Below are 21,031 nucleotides of genomic sequence, written 5' to 3' on the forward strand. Positions count from 1 at the left end.
AAGATTTAAACTGAGCATGTGCGACCACCTCAGTGAGATGGACGGAGAAATAATGAAAACAAACAGCAGGTGGCGCTAAACAGATACATTTTATTGAATAACCCAGTGGCTATAATACATTTTTTATTCTATCTAAAAACATATAGGGGTCCGAATGCTGGGACCAGAACAGGGAACCGGTGTGCCTCTGTATAATTAGGACAACAGTCGGGCATATGCACTGCCGGAGATCAGCGAGTACGCTTATGCTCAGTTCTCCTGATCGTCCTAGTGGTCACCCCGCCTCTCTCACATACTCACCCAACAGTTATCCCCCTAACCCATGGATAACTAGAATACCTCTTTAATATATCCGAATTCTCTAGGCCAGGGATGCTCAACCTGCGGCCCTCCAGCTGTTGTAATACTACAACTCCCACAATGCCCTGCTGTAGGCTGTTCAGGCATGCTGGGAGTTGTAGTTTTGAAACAGCTGGAGGGCCGCAGGTTGAGCATGCCTGCTCTATGCCAATGCCTGGGGGCCAACTCAGCAGCAGCTTCTGCCAGCATACAGCGCCATAATCAGATTGGCCATTTAGTGGGTGCCCCCAAAAAACTACAGATTCCCCAACATTGTGCGTTCCCAGGAGGAACATGCCGTTTAACTAAGATTTCCTAGCAATGCAACGTAAGAGACATCAACTTACACAAAACTGAAAGGACTGTTCGTGATTAGGAAAAGCTTTCGGCCTTGACTGGCCAATCTGTGCAGGACCGCGTACGTCTCGTCCCCACGAAGGATGTATTTTTCTAGAAACATGAAAGGTTGTATTTGAGATTTAATTTACATGCACAAAACAAAAACACTAGAACGAGTCCATCTCCAAAAAATTCTGTTCTGTTCATTCCAGATTGTGCACACTCCCTGCACACGACCGGTGTGTTTTGCAGTCCGCAAAACACAGATGGCGTCCATGAGCGTTCCGCAATTTGCGGAACGCCGACAGCCTTTACTATAACTGCCTATTCTTGTCCGCAAAGCGCGGACAAGAATAGGACATGTTATATTTTTTTGCGGGGCCATGCAACAGAGCAACGGATGCGGACAGCACACGGAGTGCTGTCCGCATCTTTTGCGGCCCCATTGAAGTGAATGTGTCCTCCTCAGTCGCAAAAACTGCGGCTCAGATGCGGACCAAAACAACGGCCGTGTGCACGAGGCCATCACTCAGTGCTGACATGTGATGTACGGGGTGGGGAGTGGATATTCAAACATGCAAGAATGCAGGAAAACTAAACTTTTACTCTGGGGGTATTAGTGACCCTTAGAGTCGACGACAAGTTTAGCCTCAGGGTTAATGAGTGACCCTTGTGAGGATCAGGCAAAGGAGGTTACGTTCATGTGCTCCTGAAAGGGGGCATTGTTTGAAGGATTTAGCGGACATTCCTCACCCCCCCTCCTTCAGACACATCATCCACCCAACAATGCCCGAGACATTGGCAGCCTACAGAGACATGAAAACAAGCACAAGGATTGGTTTCGCTAGAGGCAAAAACCCAAGAGTGGATGTAGCAGAGCTGTGTTTTCCAGATGTAGTTCCGGCGGTATGTGCGATCACTGGTTTTACATAGGGCTGCAGGTTATCCTATGACATGACCTCAAAGTCGAGATCTACAATACTTAAAATACATGAAAACAAGCACAAGGATTGGTTTCACTTGAGGCAAAACACAACGAGCGTATGTAGCAGAGCCGTGTTTGCTAGATGTGACTTGTTGCCACATGCAATTGTTAGTTCTCCATAGGGCAGTTTATCCTATGACCTCAAAGTTGAGATCTATTTGAGTTCTTGAACATTTGTGGTGACCGAATCCAGACGAAATTCACCTCCTGCCTCAGAGGTTCAGGCTACTGCTCTGACCCTCTCCATGCTTTACACTGCCGCTGTTTGTATGACTGGCCAAACAAACAGCACACGCTCACCAGGAAGCCATTGCATGGAGGGACGATTTCCTTTACAGCAACTACAGACTAAAAAAGCATTAAAACCACCAGAGATCTAAAATAACCGCCACATACTCCTTGGGGGTGGGAGCATCCTGGAAATTTAATGCCAAGCCGGCAAAGAGTTAACTGCCAAATTTAGCTCTGCTATATCGGTCCTGGCCATGTCCTACTTTACCAGATCAGGCAGGTAATTTGCAACCACTTTAAACTCTAGTCACTCACCGAGATCCTGCATGATCCACTTGTACATAAGTCCCTTAACATGGACATCGCGGATGGCATCCTGCAAGAGACAAGTGCAAAGCCCGTTACACAGCGGAGGACGACAGAGCCCGTTACACAGCGGAGGACGACAGAGCCCGTTACACAGCGGAGGACGACAGAGCCCGTTACACAGCGGAGGACGACAGAGCCCGTTACACAGCGGAGGACGACAGAGCCCGTTACACAGCGGAGGACGACAGAGCCCGTTACACAGCGGAGGACGACAGAGCCCGTTACACAGCGGAGGACGACAGAGCCCGTTACACAGCGGAGGACGACAGAGCCCGTTACACAGCGGAGGACGACAGAGCGCGTGCTCCTTACGCATTTGAAGGGGGCGCAGGTTGGAGATCTCAAAAAATAATAAAATGAAAAAATAAATAAGGGTATGTTATAGACTGGTGCCTTACAGCCCTCTAATACATGTTACATCTTGGCATGATGATACCTTAGATACACCAGATGGACCTGGGGCGACCCAACGTTCACACCAGATGCAGGCAGTTTTATAAAGCTGTGTTTTTTGCCACCTAAAACAGGAGCCCCCCAAATGGAATTAATTCCTAATACTCTGTCAAATCCTGGACACGAATCGCCCCGCAGGCAGCTTTTTGCAGCGTCAGACACAAACCCGGCCCTTTCCCCAACGACTAAACACCACGGCGAGAACCTTTATGTTCCTTCCAAGATGCTTCCTGTTTGCTCAAAATAGACGTGGACGACACAACTTATCCCGCACCCTATGTTTACATCCTCAAAATGTACAAAGGGCCACCAGTCCGCACCTTTAATATTGGGTTCCTTACAAGAAGCTCTTGGGCCCTTGCCCAGAAGATCAAGTAAGTAGTCACGTATTGTGGTATCCATGATCGGATTGCTGTCTAAGGGTACTTTTACACTAGCGGTTTTCGTTTTCCGGTATTGAGTTCCGTCACAGGAACTCAATACCGGAAAAAAACAAAGAAAAAAACTGATCAGTTTTAGGCTACTTTCACATTCCCGTTTGGTGCGGATCCGTCTTGTATCTGCACAGAGCGGATCCGCACCGGTAATGCAAACGCTTGTATCCGTTCATAACCGATCCATTTGAATTATTCTTTCAAAATAAAAAAATAAAAAGTCTAAGTCAAAACGGATCAGTCAGTCAATGTGGGACGGCTCAGTTTTCAATTGCACCATATTACGTCAGTGAAAAACGGATCCGTCCCCATTAACTTACATTGTAAGTCAGGACGGATCCGTTTGGCTCTGCATAGTCAGACGGTCACCAAAACGCTGCAAGCTGCGTTTTAGTGACGTCTAAAAAACGCAACGGAGACCAAACGCAGCCAAACTGATGCATTCTGAGCGGGTCTTTATCCATTCAGAATGCATTGGGGCTGAACTGATCCGTTTGGGGCCGCTTGTGAGACCCCTGAAACCGAGCTCACAGGCGGACCCTGAAACGCCAGTGTGAAAGTAGCCTTATTCTAACGCATTCTGAATGGAGAGCACTCCGTTCAGGATGCATCAGTTCAGTCCCTCTTACGCTTTTTTGGACGGAGAAAATACCGCAGCAGGCTGCAGTTTTCTCTCCGGCCAAAAATACTGATCGCTTGCTGGATCCGGCTTTATGGTCTGTGAATGTGCAAAATAAATACCGGATCCGTTTTCCTGGATGACACCGGAAAGACGGATCCGGTATTTCAATGCATTTGTCAGACGGATATGCATCCGGATTGCTGGAATCCTCTGCCGCAAGTGTGAAAGTACCTTAGGAGCACAGGGGACCTCATGGCAGTGTCTCTAGCAACTAATCCAGGTTTCACTTTTCCAGATATTTAAAGGGCATCTGTCAGCAGTTTTGTACCTATGACACTGGCTGACCTGTTACATGTGCACTTAGCAGCTGAAGACATCTGTGTTGGTCCCATGTTCATATGTGCCCGCATTGCTGAGAAAGAGGATGTTTTATTATATGCAAATTAGCCTCTAGGAGCAACGGGGGCGTTACCATTACACCTAGAGGCTCAGCTCTCTCTGCAACTGCCGCGCCCTCTCCACTGTGACCAATTGGATCAGCTGCGATGACATTTACACTGCCTGGTGCCATCACAGTGGAGGGCACAGCAGTTGCAGAAAGAGCTGAGCCAAAGTGGACAATAGCAGAAACAAGCGGAAGAACATACCAAACAGGTCACCATGGACCAAGATCTACCGCCAAACGCTCCGACCCCGGAGATCATGCCCATAAATCACCTCCTTGCTTAATTAACTGTAACCCATTGTGTTCTGCTCCATTGAGCCTCCAGCACTGTGGCACGATGACTTTTTAGGGCAAACACACAGGTGTGAGAAGAACGTGACACTAGATCTCCTGTCGCAGCTGCAAGGTAAGGGCAGGGTCAGGGATTCTCTACCCCAGGCAAATCCCTCAGGAGGTTCATAGAAAGATTACTGAATGTACGACTGCTCTGCAGAGCAACACACACAGGTAGAGGCTTGCAGATTGCAATGCACGAATATATTAAATAGTATAAAGACACAAACAGAATATAAATTGTATATTGACATACGCACACAAAACACAGAGAGCCATGCTTGCGCAGGATTTCCTCTTATCAACAGGCCACCCTTCTTCCTAGACCCCCACCCCCTCGCTGACGGGGGAACGTCTCCTCTTACTGGTGAGATAATAAACATCTGTGGGACGGTTACATCACACGCCTCACGTTCTGGCACAAAATGTTCTCGTCAGGCTGAGGCACAGTAACCTGCACAAATACTGCGGGGAGAGGGAGGGGGCGCGCAGCAAACCAAAACAAGCTTCCTCAAAACCCTTGCCACCTCAGCACTGGTTTCCAGTCTATGCTGGTTTGAGTCAGTTTTCATTTTTTTTGTTTTTTGCCAAAAAACTAAAAAAGGGGGGGTTTCAATCAACCCTCTCTCCTTTGTGCAAAACAGACACAGATCTCAATACTTTACAAAATATACGAAGAAATACTTGACGGTCACCACAGAAACGGAGCTAACCCACCATAAGGGTCCATTCACACGTCCGTGTGTGCTTGCCGGTGTCCGTAAATGTGCGTTCTGCATTTTTCGGACCGCATATAGCAGGCACTAATCAAATATGCCTGTTCTTGTCCGCAATAGCGGACAAGAATAAGGCATGTTCTATTTTAATTTTTTTTTCTCTCCGGGAACTGAAATGCGGGTCCGGGTCGCACCTTGTGCGGCCTCATAGAAATTAATGGTTCCGCAAAATGCGCAACAGAATTGCGGACGTGTGAATGGACCCCAATTATCACTGATCCACAGGTTAGGGGGGATCCAAAATCGGATCATGGGGGAAGGGGGGGGTTACACTACTGGGAGTCCCAAGAACAAGGGGTCCCCAAGTCCCCACTCTGAAAGGAAAGTTAGAAGTGAATGGAGTAGTGGACCAGTATGCACACTATGGGATTGATGGCGCACCGACTACGTCAGTCCTGTAGAAGTAAACGGAGTAGTGGACCACCATGTCTACTACTGCACCATACAGAGAGCTGAACCCGAGGACCACCCTTGTTCTCAGAATTGCTGGAAGTCCATCTCTACATTCAATTTCATGGGACTAATTGAGCATTATCTATATCAGTAGGTGGACCACCACTAGAACAAAGGATCATCTCATCCCCTTTCTGAAAAGTATTTCCCACTCAAACATAAGATAAGCGATAAATATTGGATCTTAGGTACTCCAACCAACCAGCAATTCCAAGAATGCAAAGTCCATGAGTGCCACCTTAGAATAGAGCGGTAGTGCACGTGCCAGTCCACCGCTCCATTCACTTTCATGGGACTGATGGAGCACTGTATCTACTACTCCATTTGTGTGATGACCACAAATATGAAAACGGTTGTCTGGGGGACGAAACAAACTCTGATAAGAGGTAGACATTAAAATGGATTTGATGAGGGATACTTACTGTGACGTCCTTGTAGAGATGGACCGGATCATAATCAATGTCATTGCTGATGAAAAAGTCATTGGCCACGGCCAAGAGGTTCATCTCTGGCAGAGAGAATATGTCCATGTACTGTTTAACAGCAGGACCCTAGTAGAAGAGACATCACTGGGTCAGAACTAACCGGCAAGAAGAACATACATGTCAGAAACCCTACAACGTAATGTGTGTTGGGCACAGGCGTTCTGAAATGCGTCAGTGGCATCTAATGCCTTTGGGTGGGTTTCTAATGAAGACTATGAAGTTTTTATTCCTGGACCACTAAAAATACTGAACATCTGACCAAGAGCCATAATGACAACTACAGTATTTTCTCCATCCTTGGTGGCCCACATTGGACACATGCTGGTTGTCCTACCAAAGGTTAATTTTCGCAGGACAGTGGTCTTTTCAGATTTTTCATTTCAAACAAGACCACCATTATCAATCGATGCCCAGGTGTCCAAGGCTGCCCAGGGACAAGACAGGGCAGTGGAAAGAGACTGCTTGGTATAGGAAGTTCCAACCATTCAATGAGGACCTGTCACCTCTTCTGACATGTCCGTTTTGGTAAATTTACAATAATTCTGGAGAATATTTTCTTAGAACACAATCCCCATGTTATATTTACTGAAGATGGATGATTAAGCTGATGCTATTATCAAAAGGGTGTGCCCGATCACCCTGCTGTCAATCTATCCATACATTTCTAGGAGGAATAACTAAACAATAGCACAAAGCACAATTACAAAGCTGGCCATACAGATAAGAGCAACATCAGCCAAAACTACCAACCATCTAATGCAGGGCTCTCCAACCTGTGGGGCAAAACTACAACTCCCACCCTGCCCTGATAGCTACAGGCTGTTGGGGAATGATGGGAGTTGAAATTTTGCAACAGCTGGAGAGCCACAGGCTTCCCAACCCTAATCTAAGGTGTATGAGGGCTTCCCCGACCACAGATAATGGGGTGAAATAAGGACCAGGCCTTTAGAGTTCAATATGGCTGAACGAGTATATTAGTACTTTTTAAAGGGACTCAAAACCCCACAAAATTTGAGTGACCTACTTCTACTGGATCCATGACTTTGGATACAAAAATTCTAACAAAATTCATATGCACCAAAAGAATTAAAATTCATCAGTAATACCTATACATACATAACAATTCTCTATAGGGAGTATTTGCCATCTACGTCTGTAGCAGCCATGTTTTTTCTGATGAAAACATTAGGACAGGGATCAGCAAATTTCAGCAATCCAGCTGCTGTGAAACTACAACTCCCAGCATGCACATTTATTTGGCTGTTGTAGTAACTCCCATAGAAGTAAAAAATAAATAAGGGATTCTGGGAGTTGTAGTTCCTCCACAGCCAGAGGTTGCCGATTCCTGGATTAGGAGAATAAACAGCTTGGTCGAAAGAGCCGGCCGGTCAGTGGTCCTTACCTTGCCGTAGAACCCGCTGACCTGGGGAAGAGGGATGTGGTGTGTTCCCTGGTACAGCTCCATCACCTCCTCATCTGGGACCGGCTTGAGGCCCCTAGTCAATGGGGAGGGGTGGCAGATAAGATTAACGTCACAATATGAAAGATTAGGCGAACACACCACACAAAAAAAAAAAAAAAAAAAAAAAGAAACAAACTGCCCAACTACACCCAAAAGCTGTAAAAAGCGTGTCCTCGAAAGGGATCGTGCTCATATGCACATGTGAAAAGGTGTTCCCTTGAAGGTTGCCGAATCAGAAGGATCCACCATTGACCACTTACCTGTACACTGTGCCCAACTCAATGTAGTGGTAGGCATCTATCTTCATAAGCAGTCCCTGTGCCAAGACAGTAGGTATCAAATGGTCAAATAAAAAAAATGACAACACTTATGTATAGAGGTTTGCCAAAAGGCAGGGATAAAATACTGAAAAGGACAGAACATGAGTGGGAGGGTGGTCCAAAATAAATGACCTCCCATAATACACAGGTCTCCGTAATCTACAGCAGGAAAGATGGCATCTCAATGTTAAAGGGGTTGTCCAGAATTTTTATATTGATCGCCTATCAGCTGTCCAAAGAGGCTGCTGCACTCCAGCCTCTTCCTAGGCCAGTAAACGTTGCCTATATCGCTCTCGTGGCCTGGGTGCAGCTCAGTCCCAATCAAGTGTATGGGCCTGAGCTGCAATACCAAACAGATCCACTATACAATGAACGGCGCTGTGCTTCATAAGCTGTTAGTAGGCTGCAGACAATCGGCAGGGTTGCAGGGAGTCAGACCACCACCGATTCAGAGGATAGGCCATCTGTATTAAAATCCCAGACAACCCCTCTAATTCATGGCGCACACACAGGTCAAGTGAGAAACCAGAATCTGCACCATGTGGTTATCATCAGCCGAATCACGACAGTGGCAATCAGTAACACTAAGGCTACTTTCACACTTGCGTTCGGGGCTCCGCTTGTGAGTTCCGTTTGAAGGTTCTCACAAGCGTCCCTGAACTGATCCGTCCAGCCCTAATGCATTCTGAGTGGATACGGATCCGCTCAGAATGCATCAGTCTGGCACCGTTTGTCCTCCGCTCAGCAGGCGGACACCTGAACGCTGCTTGCAGCGTTCGGGTGTCCGCCTGGCCGTGCGGAGGCAAACGGATCCGTCCAGACTTACAATGTAAGTCAATGGGGACGGATCCGTTTGAAGTTGACACAGTATGGCTCAATTTTCAAACGGATCCGTCCCCCATTGACTTTCAATGTAAAGTCAAAACGGATCCGTTTGCACTATCATGAACAAAAAAAAAAAAAAAAAAAATTTTTTTTTTGTTCATGGTAATGCAAACGGATCCGTTCTGAACTGAGCCATCGTCTGCATTAATATGAGCGGATCCGTTCAGAACGGATCCGATCGAACGCTAGTGTGAAAGTAGCCTTACACGGCTACAAAAGACAACGCAAAGGAAGGGCAAACATTGCCTCTGGCTATTCTCCAAAATCCTGAGCTCCACTCAGGTTTATCTGATCCATCCCGCACTGATAAGCTGCAATTACCTTATTGATGTCGTAGTGAAGGCCCCTTACAGCAAAGTTGGGTAGATACTCGTACTTCAAGATTCCCGCTGGGTACTAGGAAGTAAAAAGGCAAAGTATTAACTTGTGGAAATGACTATCGTCCTTGGTCACATGAAACAAGGTGATTTTGTTGAAAGGAGCAACAAAGACATCAAGCAAAGGGTCTACAAGGAAGTTCTGAGCGAGGGTTGCCATCAAGAGTGACTACCGACTTAAGCATCACAGCTCAAAAAGGACATTATGAAGAGATACAGAGCTGATGACATTCATGCGTTCTGATCTACTGGCTATGGTAACCTTTATACCACAATTATCAACAGATCCTACAAAGGATCAAAGGTTTGTCAAGAACCTGGAAACCCCAGGAGGTCACTTTCCCTGGAGATAAGGAGAACCAGGGGTGTCTGGTAGCTGATCATCCTCCCACATGGAAAGGACACGTACACATTATGATGCCTTCAAACTGTAAAATGTATCTCCAGACCCTCCAGAAGATTGTAGTCTTGACTTCTGTTTTCTCACTGTTCAAAACATGGAAGGTCTGTGGGCAGCAAAGGACAATGTACGCCTATGCAGCACATTATGGGCCTCCATCTAAGGCATACATCAGGAAATCTTCTTGATGCATACCTCCAACATACACCCTCCATGAAGGAGCTGGAATAGATTTCCATCCAAACCCTCTCTGGCATTCCTCTCCTAATGTTCTCCTCCATAGGCAGGCAAGCAGCCATAGGCAAGATGTGAACGTACCTTGTACTGTTCCACAAGAATTTCCCTGGCAGTGTTGAAGATCATGGAGTGCAGAGCGTTCGAGTAGAGTGCCAAAGTATAGTCATAATCAAAGCCATAAATTTCAATGTCTCCCAGACATACTTCATTGTTAGCGTACATGGTGGAGGAGTTCAGGAGGTTACACACCCCAGGAGGCAAAAGGTCTGCAAATGAAAGAGAGAAACCAGATACTATGAGAAAAGGAGTTTTTCAGGAATTGTATAGAATTCCTGAAATAAAAAAAGTTTTAATGGGAATTCTTTTTATATATATTTTTTTTTAAAGTGTGTTGAGAAATGTTCTCCCATTTCATTTGCCTGATTGAAAGAGCCTTAGGGTACTTTCACACTAACGTTTTTGTTTTCTGGTATTGAGTTCTGTCCTAGGGGCTCAATACGGCATAGAACTGATCAGTTTTAGGCCTCATGCACACAACCGTTGTTTCATTCCGTGTCAGTTGTTCCGTTTTGTTGACTTTCAATGGGTCCGTTGAAAACTCGGCTAATGCACAGTTTGTCATCCGCGTCCGTGATCCGTGGTTCCAGTCCGTCAAAAAAAAAAAAAAAACCTGTCCTAATTTTTTTTCACGGAAAACGGTTCGCGGACACATTAAAGTCAATGGGACCGTGAAAAAACGTAGAGGCACACAAGATTGTCATCTGCGTCCGTTTTTTTTCCCTATCATTTGCATGGCAAACTTGACTTAGACTTTTTTTACTTTCCTTCATGTCTGGTGATCCACCAAAAATAAAGGAAGGCACACGGAAACGGATTACGGAACAACGGAACCCCATTTTTCGGAACGGAACACAACAACGGTAGTGTGCATGAGGCCTTATCCTAATGCATTCTGAATGGAGAGCAATCCGTTCAGGATGCATCAGTTCAGTCCCTTTTACCTTTTTTGGACGGAGAAAATACCGCAGCATGCTGCAGTTCTCTCTCCGGCCAAAAACACTGAACACTTGCCGGATCCGGCATCAATTTCCATTGAAGTGTATTAGTGTCGGATCCAGCCCTCAGTGTTCCGGCAAAACGGATCCGGCATTGCGGTCTGCGCATGCTCAGACCGCAAAAAAATAAATGCCGGATCTGTTTTTCCGGATGACATCAAGAGACAGATGCAGCATTTCAATGCATTTGTGAGACAGATCAGGATACTGATCCGTCTGACAAATGCCATCAGTTTGCATACGTTTTGACGGATCCGGCAGGCAGTTCCGGCGACTGAATTGCCTGCCGGAGTCCTCTGCCGCAAGTTTGAAAGTACCCTAAACCTTCGTTCCCAAACAAGTAGAGAACTTCTCACCACTAAAGACCAGTAAGGGACAAGCAGGAATTACTGCACTAAGAAAATCCCAATCAAATAAAATCCGCTGGATTCCACGCCTCGCAAAAAAAAAAAAAGAAATTCCGAAGAGCAACAATATTCTGACTGCAGGAAATTCCTTTGAACTACTGGGAGTCCCATTCACCCTCCCACAAGCCTTTCAAAGCAAAAATGACATGGCGGTGGGGGAGGGGGCCGCAAATCTGTACGTCAAGAAGATAATCAGGACCATGTGGCCAGGCAGAGCACAGCATAAACAACAACGTATGGCGGGGTCACACTGCCCGGCTAACGCTACTACAAACACCCTTTCCTGATAATCTGCCAGTCTAGAGAGGTCGCAGGTCACCTGACGACCGGGCAAAGCACTTGTTTAGCGGGCGAAGCCATCTTTAATGTGGAAAACTCTGTCCTTGTTTCTTCCCCTCTCTTGATGCAAAAGGACCTGCATTCCCAGTGTGATGCCGCTATTTACCTGCAACGATCGCACTGGTAGCGCATGGCGACGTTATGCTGGGAGTGTAGGTCCTTCTCCATCAAAACGTAACCATGACTGCTGGTAGTAACTGGTGACATCACGCTGGAAGTGCAGGTCCTTCTGCATCAAGATAATGAGGTGCGTAGAAGAAGAAAAAAAAAAAATAAAAAAAAAAATAAAAAACACACACCATTACTACTGCTGGGGGTCACTAGTGGAGAAATCATCTGTCCTGCAAGGGGTTGAGGTTAATCCAATTTTTTTTCCTGTAAAGAAGGCGAGTCTGAGCCCCCCCCCCCTTCCCCAACCAACTTCTCACTACCCTTTTACACAGTGGGGGGGTCTACTGTAAAGTCCCAATGTTTTACGCCGGCCTTTGATTCCCTGCTGCGCTGCGGGAGAATGAACATAATTTAGGACGAGGCATAAATTAGGCCCATCTAAGGCGGTCCACGCGCCTGAAGGGAAGATCTACACCTCTTCGTGAAAAGAATAGATTTTAGGCTACTTTCAGAGTAGCGTTTAAGTTTTCTGGTATTGAGAGCCATCATAGGATCTCAATACCGGACAAAAACACTTCGGTTTTGTCCCTATTCATCGTCAATGGGGACAAAACTGAACTGAACAGAGCGCTCCAAAATGCATACTGTTGCGTTTCCATACCGGAGAGAAAACCGCAACACGTTGTAGTTTGCTTTACGTCCTGGGATTCGGGGCAAGACTGATCCATCATGACCCCCAATGCAAGTCAATGGGGACGGATCAGTTTTCTCTGACAATATAAAACGGATCCGTCCCCCATCGACTTTCAGTGAAGTTCATGACGGATCCGTCTTGGTCACGTTAAAGATAATACAACCGGATCTGTTCATAACGGATGCAGACGGTTATATCATCAGTAACGGAAGAGTTTTCTGCTGAACCCTGCCGGAGGCAGCAAAAACTCCGCCCCCATCCCTATTATAGCAGCAGTCCGACGAAATAGCGGCAGGACAGAGCCAACAGGGTGAACAGCCTGCCGGATCCGTCCTGCCGCTAGTGTGAAAGTAGCCTTAGTCGTCATTTATGTCTAAAACTGGCGTAAATGTAAGTGAATATGCCAGGCCTCCCGCAACGTCCTGGCTTAAAAATGCAGCATGACAAAATACTGCTGCACAAGTGTTACGTTGCAAAACAGGGTCTTGTGACTTGTTTTATAACACACCAGCTTTGCATTCCCCAATGTGCACATAAAGGGGAAAAGGCAACTGCAACATTGTTCCAAATGATACATTTGTACCTGCACATATCACACAGGATTCCTCTGAGAGACCTGCAGGCCTTCTACCATTCTCCCTGTATAAAATGCAGCAGTATACTGTTTTTTTAATAAAAAAATCAGTCGAAAAATTGTAAAAGTTGAGCACCTAATCGGCAGACAGTGCATGCTTTTACAGCGAGTACGTGGAGAGCCGTCCAGCAAGGGACATTTCAGCAATATCAGCACAGCCTTCCACAGATGGAGGGTGAGGAGTCAGCGTGGAGTCTGGCAGCACAGCGATACAGATCGCCCTGCGTCACTGCCAGTCTGCCACATCATCAGTACCCCTCCACCCACTCCAGATGTTCTGAAACTACAACTCCCAGAATCCTCCTTTCACTTCCATCTATGGGAGTAAAAAAAAAAACCCACAGCCCAGCAAGTGAGAATGCTGGGAGGTGTAGTTTCACAGCAGCTGGAGTGCCGAAGGTTGCTGATCCCCGCTTTAAAAGGGTTACAGGACATTTACATCACTTTTGTGGCATAAACAGGTTGAAAGTTTTGTCGCACGCCATTTGTGCTGCAAAATTTGCGACATTTCCCCCCTTCACTTCACTTTTCTAAAGGGGCGCGACAAGGGCGGGGAAGCAGGCAGGTCGGCTCATTTTTCATTTTCCTCGCAGGGAAAACGGCTCAACTGTTGCTGGCGTAGATTTAGGTCGGATGCACTGCCTGCCGGAGGAAGCGCCAATCTTTATGTAGATGCCTGCGCCTCTACAAAACATTGGTGCTTCCTCCGGCAAAGCAGACCGGGAGGGGGAAACGCCAGTCTAATAAATGTCCCCCAATATACCTCTGCAGTATTGAGTACCTGGGCTTTACGCCAGTCTTTGTTTCCCGCCTGCTCTGGCCTAGTCATAAATTAAGTGCACCACTGGCGGTCCATGCACCTGGAGTAAAGACCACTCCAGCCCCTGATTAGGGTCTTTTTTCACTTTTGCGCCGTTTTCCAGGTGTAAAAGATATGAAATGTGTCAGGACTCATGTCCTGGCCCCCCACCACGCCCGTCACTCCCAATTTGCGAGCAGGTTGAGAAAAAAATAAAATAAAATTGTGTGACTAAATATGGTCTGAAAGATGTTTAAAAAGTCGCAAAAACCTGCATAAAAATGATAGATGACCCCCCCCCAATGATCGGTCCTCCCCATACAGCGGAGCAAATAACGGAAACATCTGCTTAGTTCCCGATAATCTGCCGGATCATCCTGTAAAAGGACCTTAAAGGGAACCTGTCACCGGAATTTGGGGTATAGAGCTGAGGACATGGGTTGCTAGATGGCCGCTAGCACATCCGCAATACCCAGTCCCCATAGCTCTGTGTGCTTTTATTTTGTAAAAAACCCTGATTTGATACATATGCAAATTGACCTGAGATGAGTCCTGCACATGAGATGGGTCAGGAAAAGGACTCATCTCAGGGCAATTTGCATATGTATCAAATCGTTGTTTTTTTTACAAGATAAAAGCACACAGAGCTATGGGGACTGGGTATTGCGGATGTGCTAGCGGCCATCTAGCAACCCATGTCCACAGCTCTATACACAAAATCCCAGTGACAGGTTCCCTTTAAAGATACGGCTACAGTGATTTTGGGAGGGAAACGTCGCACTCCAAAACATCGCAGGAGGATAACCATAGAAATTAATGGAGTCGCAGCACGACTCGTACATTTGCCAACCACAGTCGCAAAAAAAAAAAAAAAAAATATCCAGCAGTCTTGTATTTTTTATGATTCTGGGGGGGGGGGGGGGTTAGGGTTAGCAAATGTGACCCCATTAATTTCTATTGGGCACCCTGTGTAATCGTACCGTAAGACACTGACTATCACCCCAGGCAAAGGAGTCTCTCCTGAGGGCAAAGAGGCTGAAATTCGTCACGCCCCATTCTTCTCCCCCTCCCTAAATATAATCTGTAAGGGGAGAACCGGAGAGGCCCCAATACGAAGCCGTATTTACTAGAACACCTGACCGACCCCCCATTAGAAGTCAATGGGATCTCCTGAAACTGGACAATCCCTTTAAGGCCTCTTGTACACGAACATATTTTCTTTCCGTGTCCATTTTTTGCAGTCCGTATGTTACCCCATCTGCAATCTGTTTCCGTATGTCCGTTCCGCAAACAAAATAGACCGTGTCCTATTATTGTCTGCATTACAGACAAGGATAGGACTGTATTAGGGGCCAACTGTTTCGTTCCGCAAAATACGGAATGCACACAGATGTTATTTGTAGTTTTTGCAGATCCGTTTTTTTGTGGACCGCAAAATACATAGTCGTGTGCAAGAGGCCTAAGGCAGGCATCCTCAAACTGCGGCCCTCCAGCTATTGTAAAACTACAACTCCCACAATGCCTTGCCGATGCCTGTAGGCTGTTCTGGCATACTGAGAGTTGTAGTTTTTCAACAGCTGGGGGGGGGGCGCTGTGAGCCTGAGCAGATGCAAAAAACTCTGGCTCTGCAGGACTCAGCCCCTCCATGTATTACTAGGTGTTCCCCTGCAGCAATAATCATGCATATCTGAATCAACCATTAGGTTTTACACCAGTTTTTTTTAAACTTAGGGCATGCTGAGACTTGCAGTTCTCAACCAAAGTGTGAAGTGCGCTGTAAAGCCATAGGTCACATAACTGCCTCCCCCCCCCCGGCTATAGTTGCATACAGCCGCTGCGGATTTGTTAAAATGGGCTATCTGGTGAAAAGGCTCATTGTGCGCCGCAGGTCACGAAGGTCTATAAGAGACATAACTACAGTAAAGTAATCATCAGGCGGACGCGCAGCGGGCACCAAGAGTCAAGCACAGATTTGCTCTTCTGGAGCTAAATGCAAACTGTCCCTCCCGATACGTGCTGCAAGCAACGTAGCCAGAGCGTCCCCTGCCAAAACTGTGCCTCAACGTGTCCGCGGAGTAGGACTGGGCACAGAAAGGGAGTTGTAGTCCCCAATATACCACAGCGAGCCGTGAAGTTCAAGACAGTCAAAAGCACCATTTGCCTCAGTTCGTGCAAACTTTCTCACGGCACGTTCTAGCAGCCTCTGCCTGCACGGGCATCATGATGCCGCGAGTTCCTGGCCCACCGCGGTTCTACTGCACCGTATTCGGATAACACCGTGACTACAGTACAGTAGACCCGTTAGTCAGGTAGGAACTCACAGCATCAAATCATTCTGATGCTGCGAGTTTACGTCAAATGCGTCCGTCACACAGAGCGAGTTTCCCAGACCAAACGTACTTCTTTAAAACTGGCATTAGCGCAAGTTCACGCGGCGGATCGCAGTTCTTCACTTTGACACTAAATAAAGCTAAAACCGCGAACAGACACCCGCCACATCCTCAGGACGGAAACTGCGCCAAGAACAAGCCGCCCCTTCTTGGTGGGAGCAGGGCTTTAAACCTCTGGCACGTGGCCGTCGGTAGACTTTTGGCGCGAAAAATTCCACCATGTGAACAGGCCCTTAAAAAAACAAAAATGCACATGAAGGCAGCAAAGAACAACTGCTCGTAGTAATAATCAGTTTCTGCAAGGGACAATAACAATCACATCCACGGGGGGGGAAGCGAGACCTGAGCGGAGGACAAGTGCACACCGAGGACATTCTCCACTATATAAATCACACCCTAAAAAGGCATGAAGGCTGCACAAGGGGTCCCTATGGATCACTACGAGAAATATACGTATATACAAATATAAATAATATAACATGCCGCCATATAAAAACCATACACAACATACAGGGCGGCTACGGAGACAAAGGATTTGACACAAAGACCACCTGAAGCACAGAGCAGCCCCCGGCACATTGAAGTACGAGTCACATAGTGGGGCGAGACGTGTGAATGGCTGTGCACTTAAAGGGACGAAAATATTTTCTATATATATCTATATATCGTAGTCCTTATTGTATCAGTTTTACCTGTAGAGCTCCTTTAAAAAGGGAGTTTCTAACAGATAAGTGGCTGATCGCTGGGGTCCTAAAGCTGGGACCTCCAACAAGGATGACAATTGGGGGGTTCCCCTGTGGTTGCACATGTCTGCTGTTGGTCCAGAACTGAAGATGATAGCAAGAGCAGCCCTATGCAACCTCTGGTAGACCCAAGCACTAGATGGAGCAGCAGTTGACCGGTACGACCACAGCTCCATTGGGACTGGAGATCAGTGGGGTCCTAGCAGTTGGACCCCAACCAATAATTTCTCTCAAGTTCCCATGGACCTTCTAGGGCAGTGATGGCGAACCTTTTTCCAGGGTGCAGGTGCCCACAGAGAGCTCTGAGTGCCGCCTCTGGCACCCGTGCCATAGGTTTGCCATCACTGTTCTAGGGGGACTAACAACCACATTAGGCACAACGACCTAAAACTAAGAGCTGCATCTAGTCCCCTCTTGGTATTGAGGAGCAGCAGAGAGAAACAATGTCCACATCCAATGCCTTCTGTGGAGACAGGTCACCAGCTGATGAAGTCCCCAGCAGTAAAACCATTGGCATTGAACCATAACAAGTTCAACCAGGTGTTCCTCTACAGGTGCCCAGTCTCCATCATCTGTTCCCCTAAATCAGGGATGCTCAACCTGCGGCCCTCCAGCTGTTGCAAAACCACAACTCCCAGTATGCCTAGACAGCCTACAGGTATTAGGGCATGCTGGGAACTGTAGTTTTGCAACAGCTGGTTGAGCATCCCTGCCCTAAATTATATCCTGAGAAGACCCCACTGAAGGGATGGAGACCCCAATACGGACCTATGAGTGACTACCTTGGAGGTCCTCTACAACATAATTGAAAAACTGGTTGTCAAAAACATACATCTCAGCATCTGCTCAACCCACCTTCCTTCCTCTGGTGCCCCTAAAAGGGAACTCTACATGTTGAAGGAGGCACAAGCATTACAAGCCACCAAAAGCTCCCACTACCATCCATAGGGGACACAGGTTAACACCCCCCCCCCCCTACAATTCTGGGTATAATAATAAAAAATATATAATGATTCCTAAAGTTTAGTTTCCTGCCCTGCTGTGTCCTGGTAGGTCAGAACAAATGGAACTGCCCTTTAAGAAAATGGGTCTAACATTCAAAATACAATCATAACTCCCAGCAGTGCAGCCTGGATGCTGAGAGTTGTATACCTTGCACCAGCTTCTTCATCTCCCCGTACCGGGACCACAAGAAGGTCTTGTTGTCAACCTTGGGGGCGGTGGACGAGAACCGGCGGCCAAGGGTGGGGGCGTTGGGCGGGTGCAGATGAGGCTGAGCCGGGGCAGGAGACCCCGAGGACGGGGCGGGCTGGACTGGGGGAGCAGGGCCTGGAGGTCCATCCCGAGCAGTGCTGTAGGCAGCCGCCGAGGCCGCTCTCCGGGAGGAGCCGCGCAGCAGCCGGTACATCACAGCCGTCATCTCCGAGCAGCTCCGGACACTGACTGCAGCACGTTGAGCCAAACGCCACAACAAGCTGTGGAAGCCACACCCCCCGCCGCCGCTATTATTGGTGCAGAGTCAACAGTGGGGGCGTGGTCCACTGTACGATCCAATAGAGAGTGCCAGAATTGGCAAGGGGCGTGGCATTTAGCAGCGCTCTTGTTGATTTTGGCTGGGTGTCCGCCCCAGACGGCTGCTGTGCTCCACACACGTCCCTCTCCAGCAGCTCCCCCAAATATACAGGACCGCACAGACCTCACTGCAGGGGATGTGGGGGGGCTCTTCTATGGGGGAGAAGCCATCTATTCACTATGGAGAAAATTTAAAGGGCAGCTCCATGTGACCTAGAAAACTAACTCCCAAGTGAAATATCACTGAGCCATCGTCTTCTGCACAAGTCCCAGAAGAACCAACCAATATGGCCGCCATAGCAGCTACCGTACAGGCCAAGCATAAGTAGACACATTTTCTGGCCCCTGTTGCCTGATCACTTACTATTAAAATCAGTAGAGGGTTAAGGGTACTTTCACACTTGCGTCAAAGTTTTCCGGTATTGAGTTCCATCCTAGGGGCTCAATACCGGGAAAAAAAACTGATCAGTTTTAGGACTGTTTCACATGAACGTGTGCGTTCTGTGGCGGTATTGTGGACCGCATTTGCATCCCGGATGCGGACCCATTCACTTGAATGGGTCTGCAAATCCGGAGATGTGGAACGGAAGCATGGAACACTACGGAGTGCTTCCGTGGGGTTTCATCCCGTACTTCCGTTCTGCAAAAAGATAGAACATGTCCTATCTTTTTGCGGAACGGCCGGATCGCGGACCCATTAAAGTGAATGGGTCCGGGATCCGCTGCGGCTGCCCCACGGCGGGTGTTCGTGCATTGCGGCTCGCAATTTGCAGCACGGCCACGGGAGGCCTAATCCTAATGCATTCTGAATGGAAAGCAATCCGTTCAGGATGTCTTCAGTTCAGTCACTTTTACGGTATTTGGACGGAGATAATACCGCAGCATGCTGCATCTTTACACTTGCCGGAATGCCGGATCCGTTATTTTTTTCCAAAAATCCCAGAACCACACGGGGGGCACCTAGTGAATGACCTGCAGAGAGCTGGGACCAAAGTAACAAAAGCTACCGTCAGTAACACCCTACGCCGCCAGGGACTCAAACCCTGCAGTGCCAGACGTGTCCCCCTGCTTAAGCCAGTACATGTCCGGGCTCGTCTGACGTTTGCTGGAGAGCATTTGGAGGATCCAGAAGAGGATTGGGAGAACGTCATATGGTCAGATGAAACCAAAGTAGAACTTTTTGGTAAAAACTCAACTCTTCATGTTTGGAGGAGAAAGAATGCCGAGTTGCACCCGAAGAACACCATACCTACTGTGAAACATGGGGGTGGAAGCATCACGCTTTGGGGCTGTTTTTCTGCAAAGGGACCAGGACGACTGATCCGTGTAAAGGAAAGAATGAATGGGGCCGTGTATCGCGAGATTTTGAGTGAAAACCTCCTTCCGTCAGCAAGGGCATTGAAGATGAAATGCAGTGGCCAGGAACGGGTTAAAATCTTCAGTATTTGTCGTGACGCCAATTGCAGCGTGCGCAGTGTACAATACCAGGGCCCTCCCAATGTGTATAATGCACGTCCCAGGTTAGGAATGCCAGAGTGGTGTAATGTCTATAATGTCTCTGTATGGTGATGATAATGGTGTCACGGTGTCTCCTACCTGGGTACGGCCGGACTCCTGGCTCACTTGCAATAAATTGAGTGTAGTGATAGTAGGAGTAATAGAGGGATTTTGCTGCAGAATTTGATGTCCAGACTTTTAGGTGAAATTCAAACTTGTCTTTACTGAAGATAACTTTCATCCAAGCAACGTACAGCTTTGGTCTTAGGTCCCAGCAGGTATTGGCAATGGTTGGCAGGAATGAATCTTCTGCTCTATAAACCTGAAGCTTGCAGGAAAAGACGTCTGCTTAGCAGCTCTGTAACTTTGGCAGGAATGTATCTTCTGCTCTAAAATGTACCTTCTGCTTTGTGGGGACTGACTAGCTGAGGAGGAATATGGCTTCTCCTTGGTCTCTGGACTTTACTCACGGATAGGCTCTCAGGGAATACTTTCGTCCTGGAACTCTGGAGATTGTCTGCTTTCTTGTCATCCAGCTGAGGCTGCAGGGCTCATGCTGGGGATTTGATCAATGTCTCAGTCGAGACAAGATCCTGGCTTTCTTCCCTATGCAGGGGGACTCCTGAAGGCTATCACACAGCCTTCCCCAACAGGGGTGGCTGGCACACTGACCTAACTTCCTTCTCCACCCAAGGTGTAGGATGTGGAAACAGTCCACATCTCCACAGACTAGCTCCTTACCAATCCATTGCTGCCACCTGCTGGTGAACATGTAAAATGACAACAATAATTGTATTTAATACAGTGTTTAGATGCACAGTTGTGAAGACATGAGCAAAATCATA

General features: G+C 47.5%; 1 protein-coding gene across 1 annotated transcript in view; it reads right to left on the reverse strand.

The window, feature by feature from the left end:
• Window positions 1–18,575, reverse strand: part of LOC122946100 (5'-nucleotidase domain-containing protein 2-like) — a 31,373-nt gene extending 12,798 nt beyond the window's left edge. The window contains exons 1-8 of the mRNA XM_044305441.1: window positions 18,270–18,575; window positions 10,027–10,211; window positions 9,253–9,327; window positions 7,987–8,042; window positions 7,667–7,760; window positions 6,202–6,330; window positions 2,210–2,270; window positions 687–789 (exon numbers count right to left, since the gene is read on the reverse strand). Coding sequence (XP_044161376.1) covers window positions 687–789; window positions 2,210–2,270; window positions 6,202–6,330; window positions 7,667–7,760; window positions 7,987–8,042; window positions 9,253–9,327; window positions 10,027–10,211; window positions 18,270–18,537 — 971 coding nt within the window. The 5' untranslated portion in view covers window positions 18,538–18,575. The remainder of the gene's footprint in view (window positions 1–686; window positions 790–2,209; window positions 2,271–6,201; window positions 6,331–7,666; window positions 7,761–7,986; window positions 8,043–9,252; window positions 9,328–10,026; window positions 10,212–18,269) is intronic.
• Window positions 18,576–21,031: the final 2,456 nt, after the last annotated feature.

Source organism: Bufo gargarizans, chromosome 9, assembly GCF_014858855.1.
Source record: "Bufo gargarizans isolate SCDJY-AF-19 chromosome 9, ASM1485885v1, whole genome shotgun sequence".
NCBI classification, from domain to species: domain Eukaryota; kingdom Metazoa; phylum Chordata; class Amphibia; order Anura; family Bufonidae; genus Bufo; species Bufo gargarizans.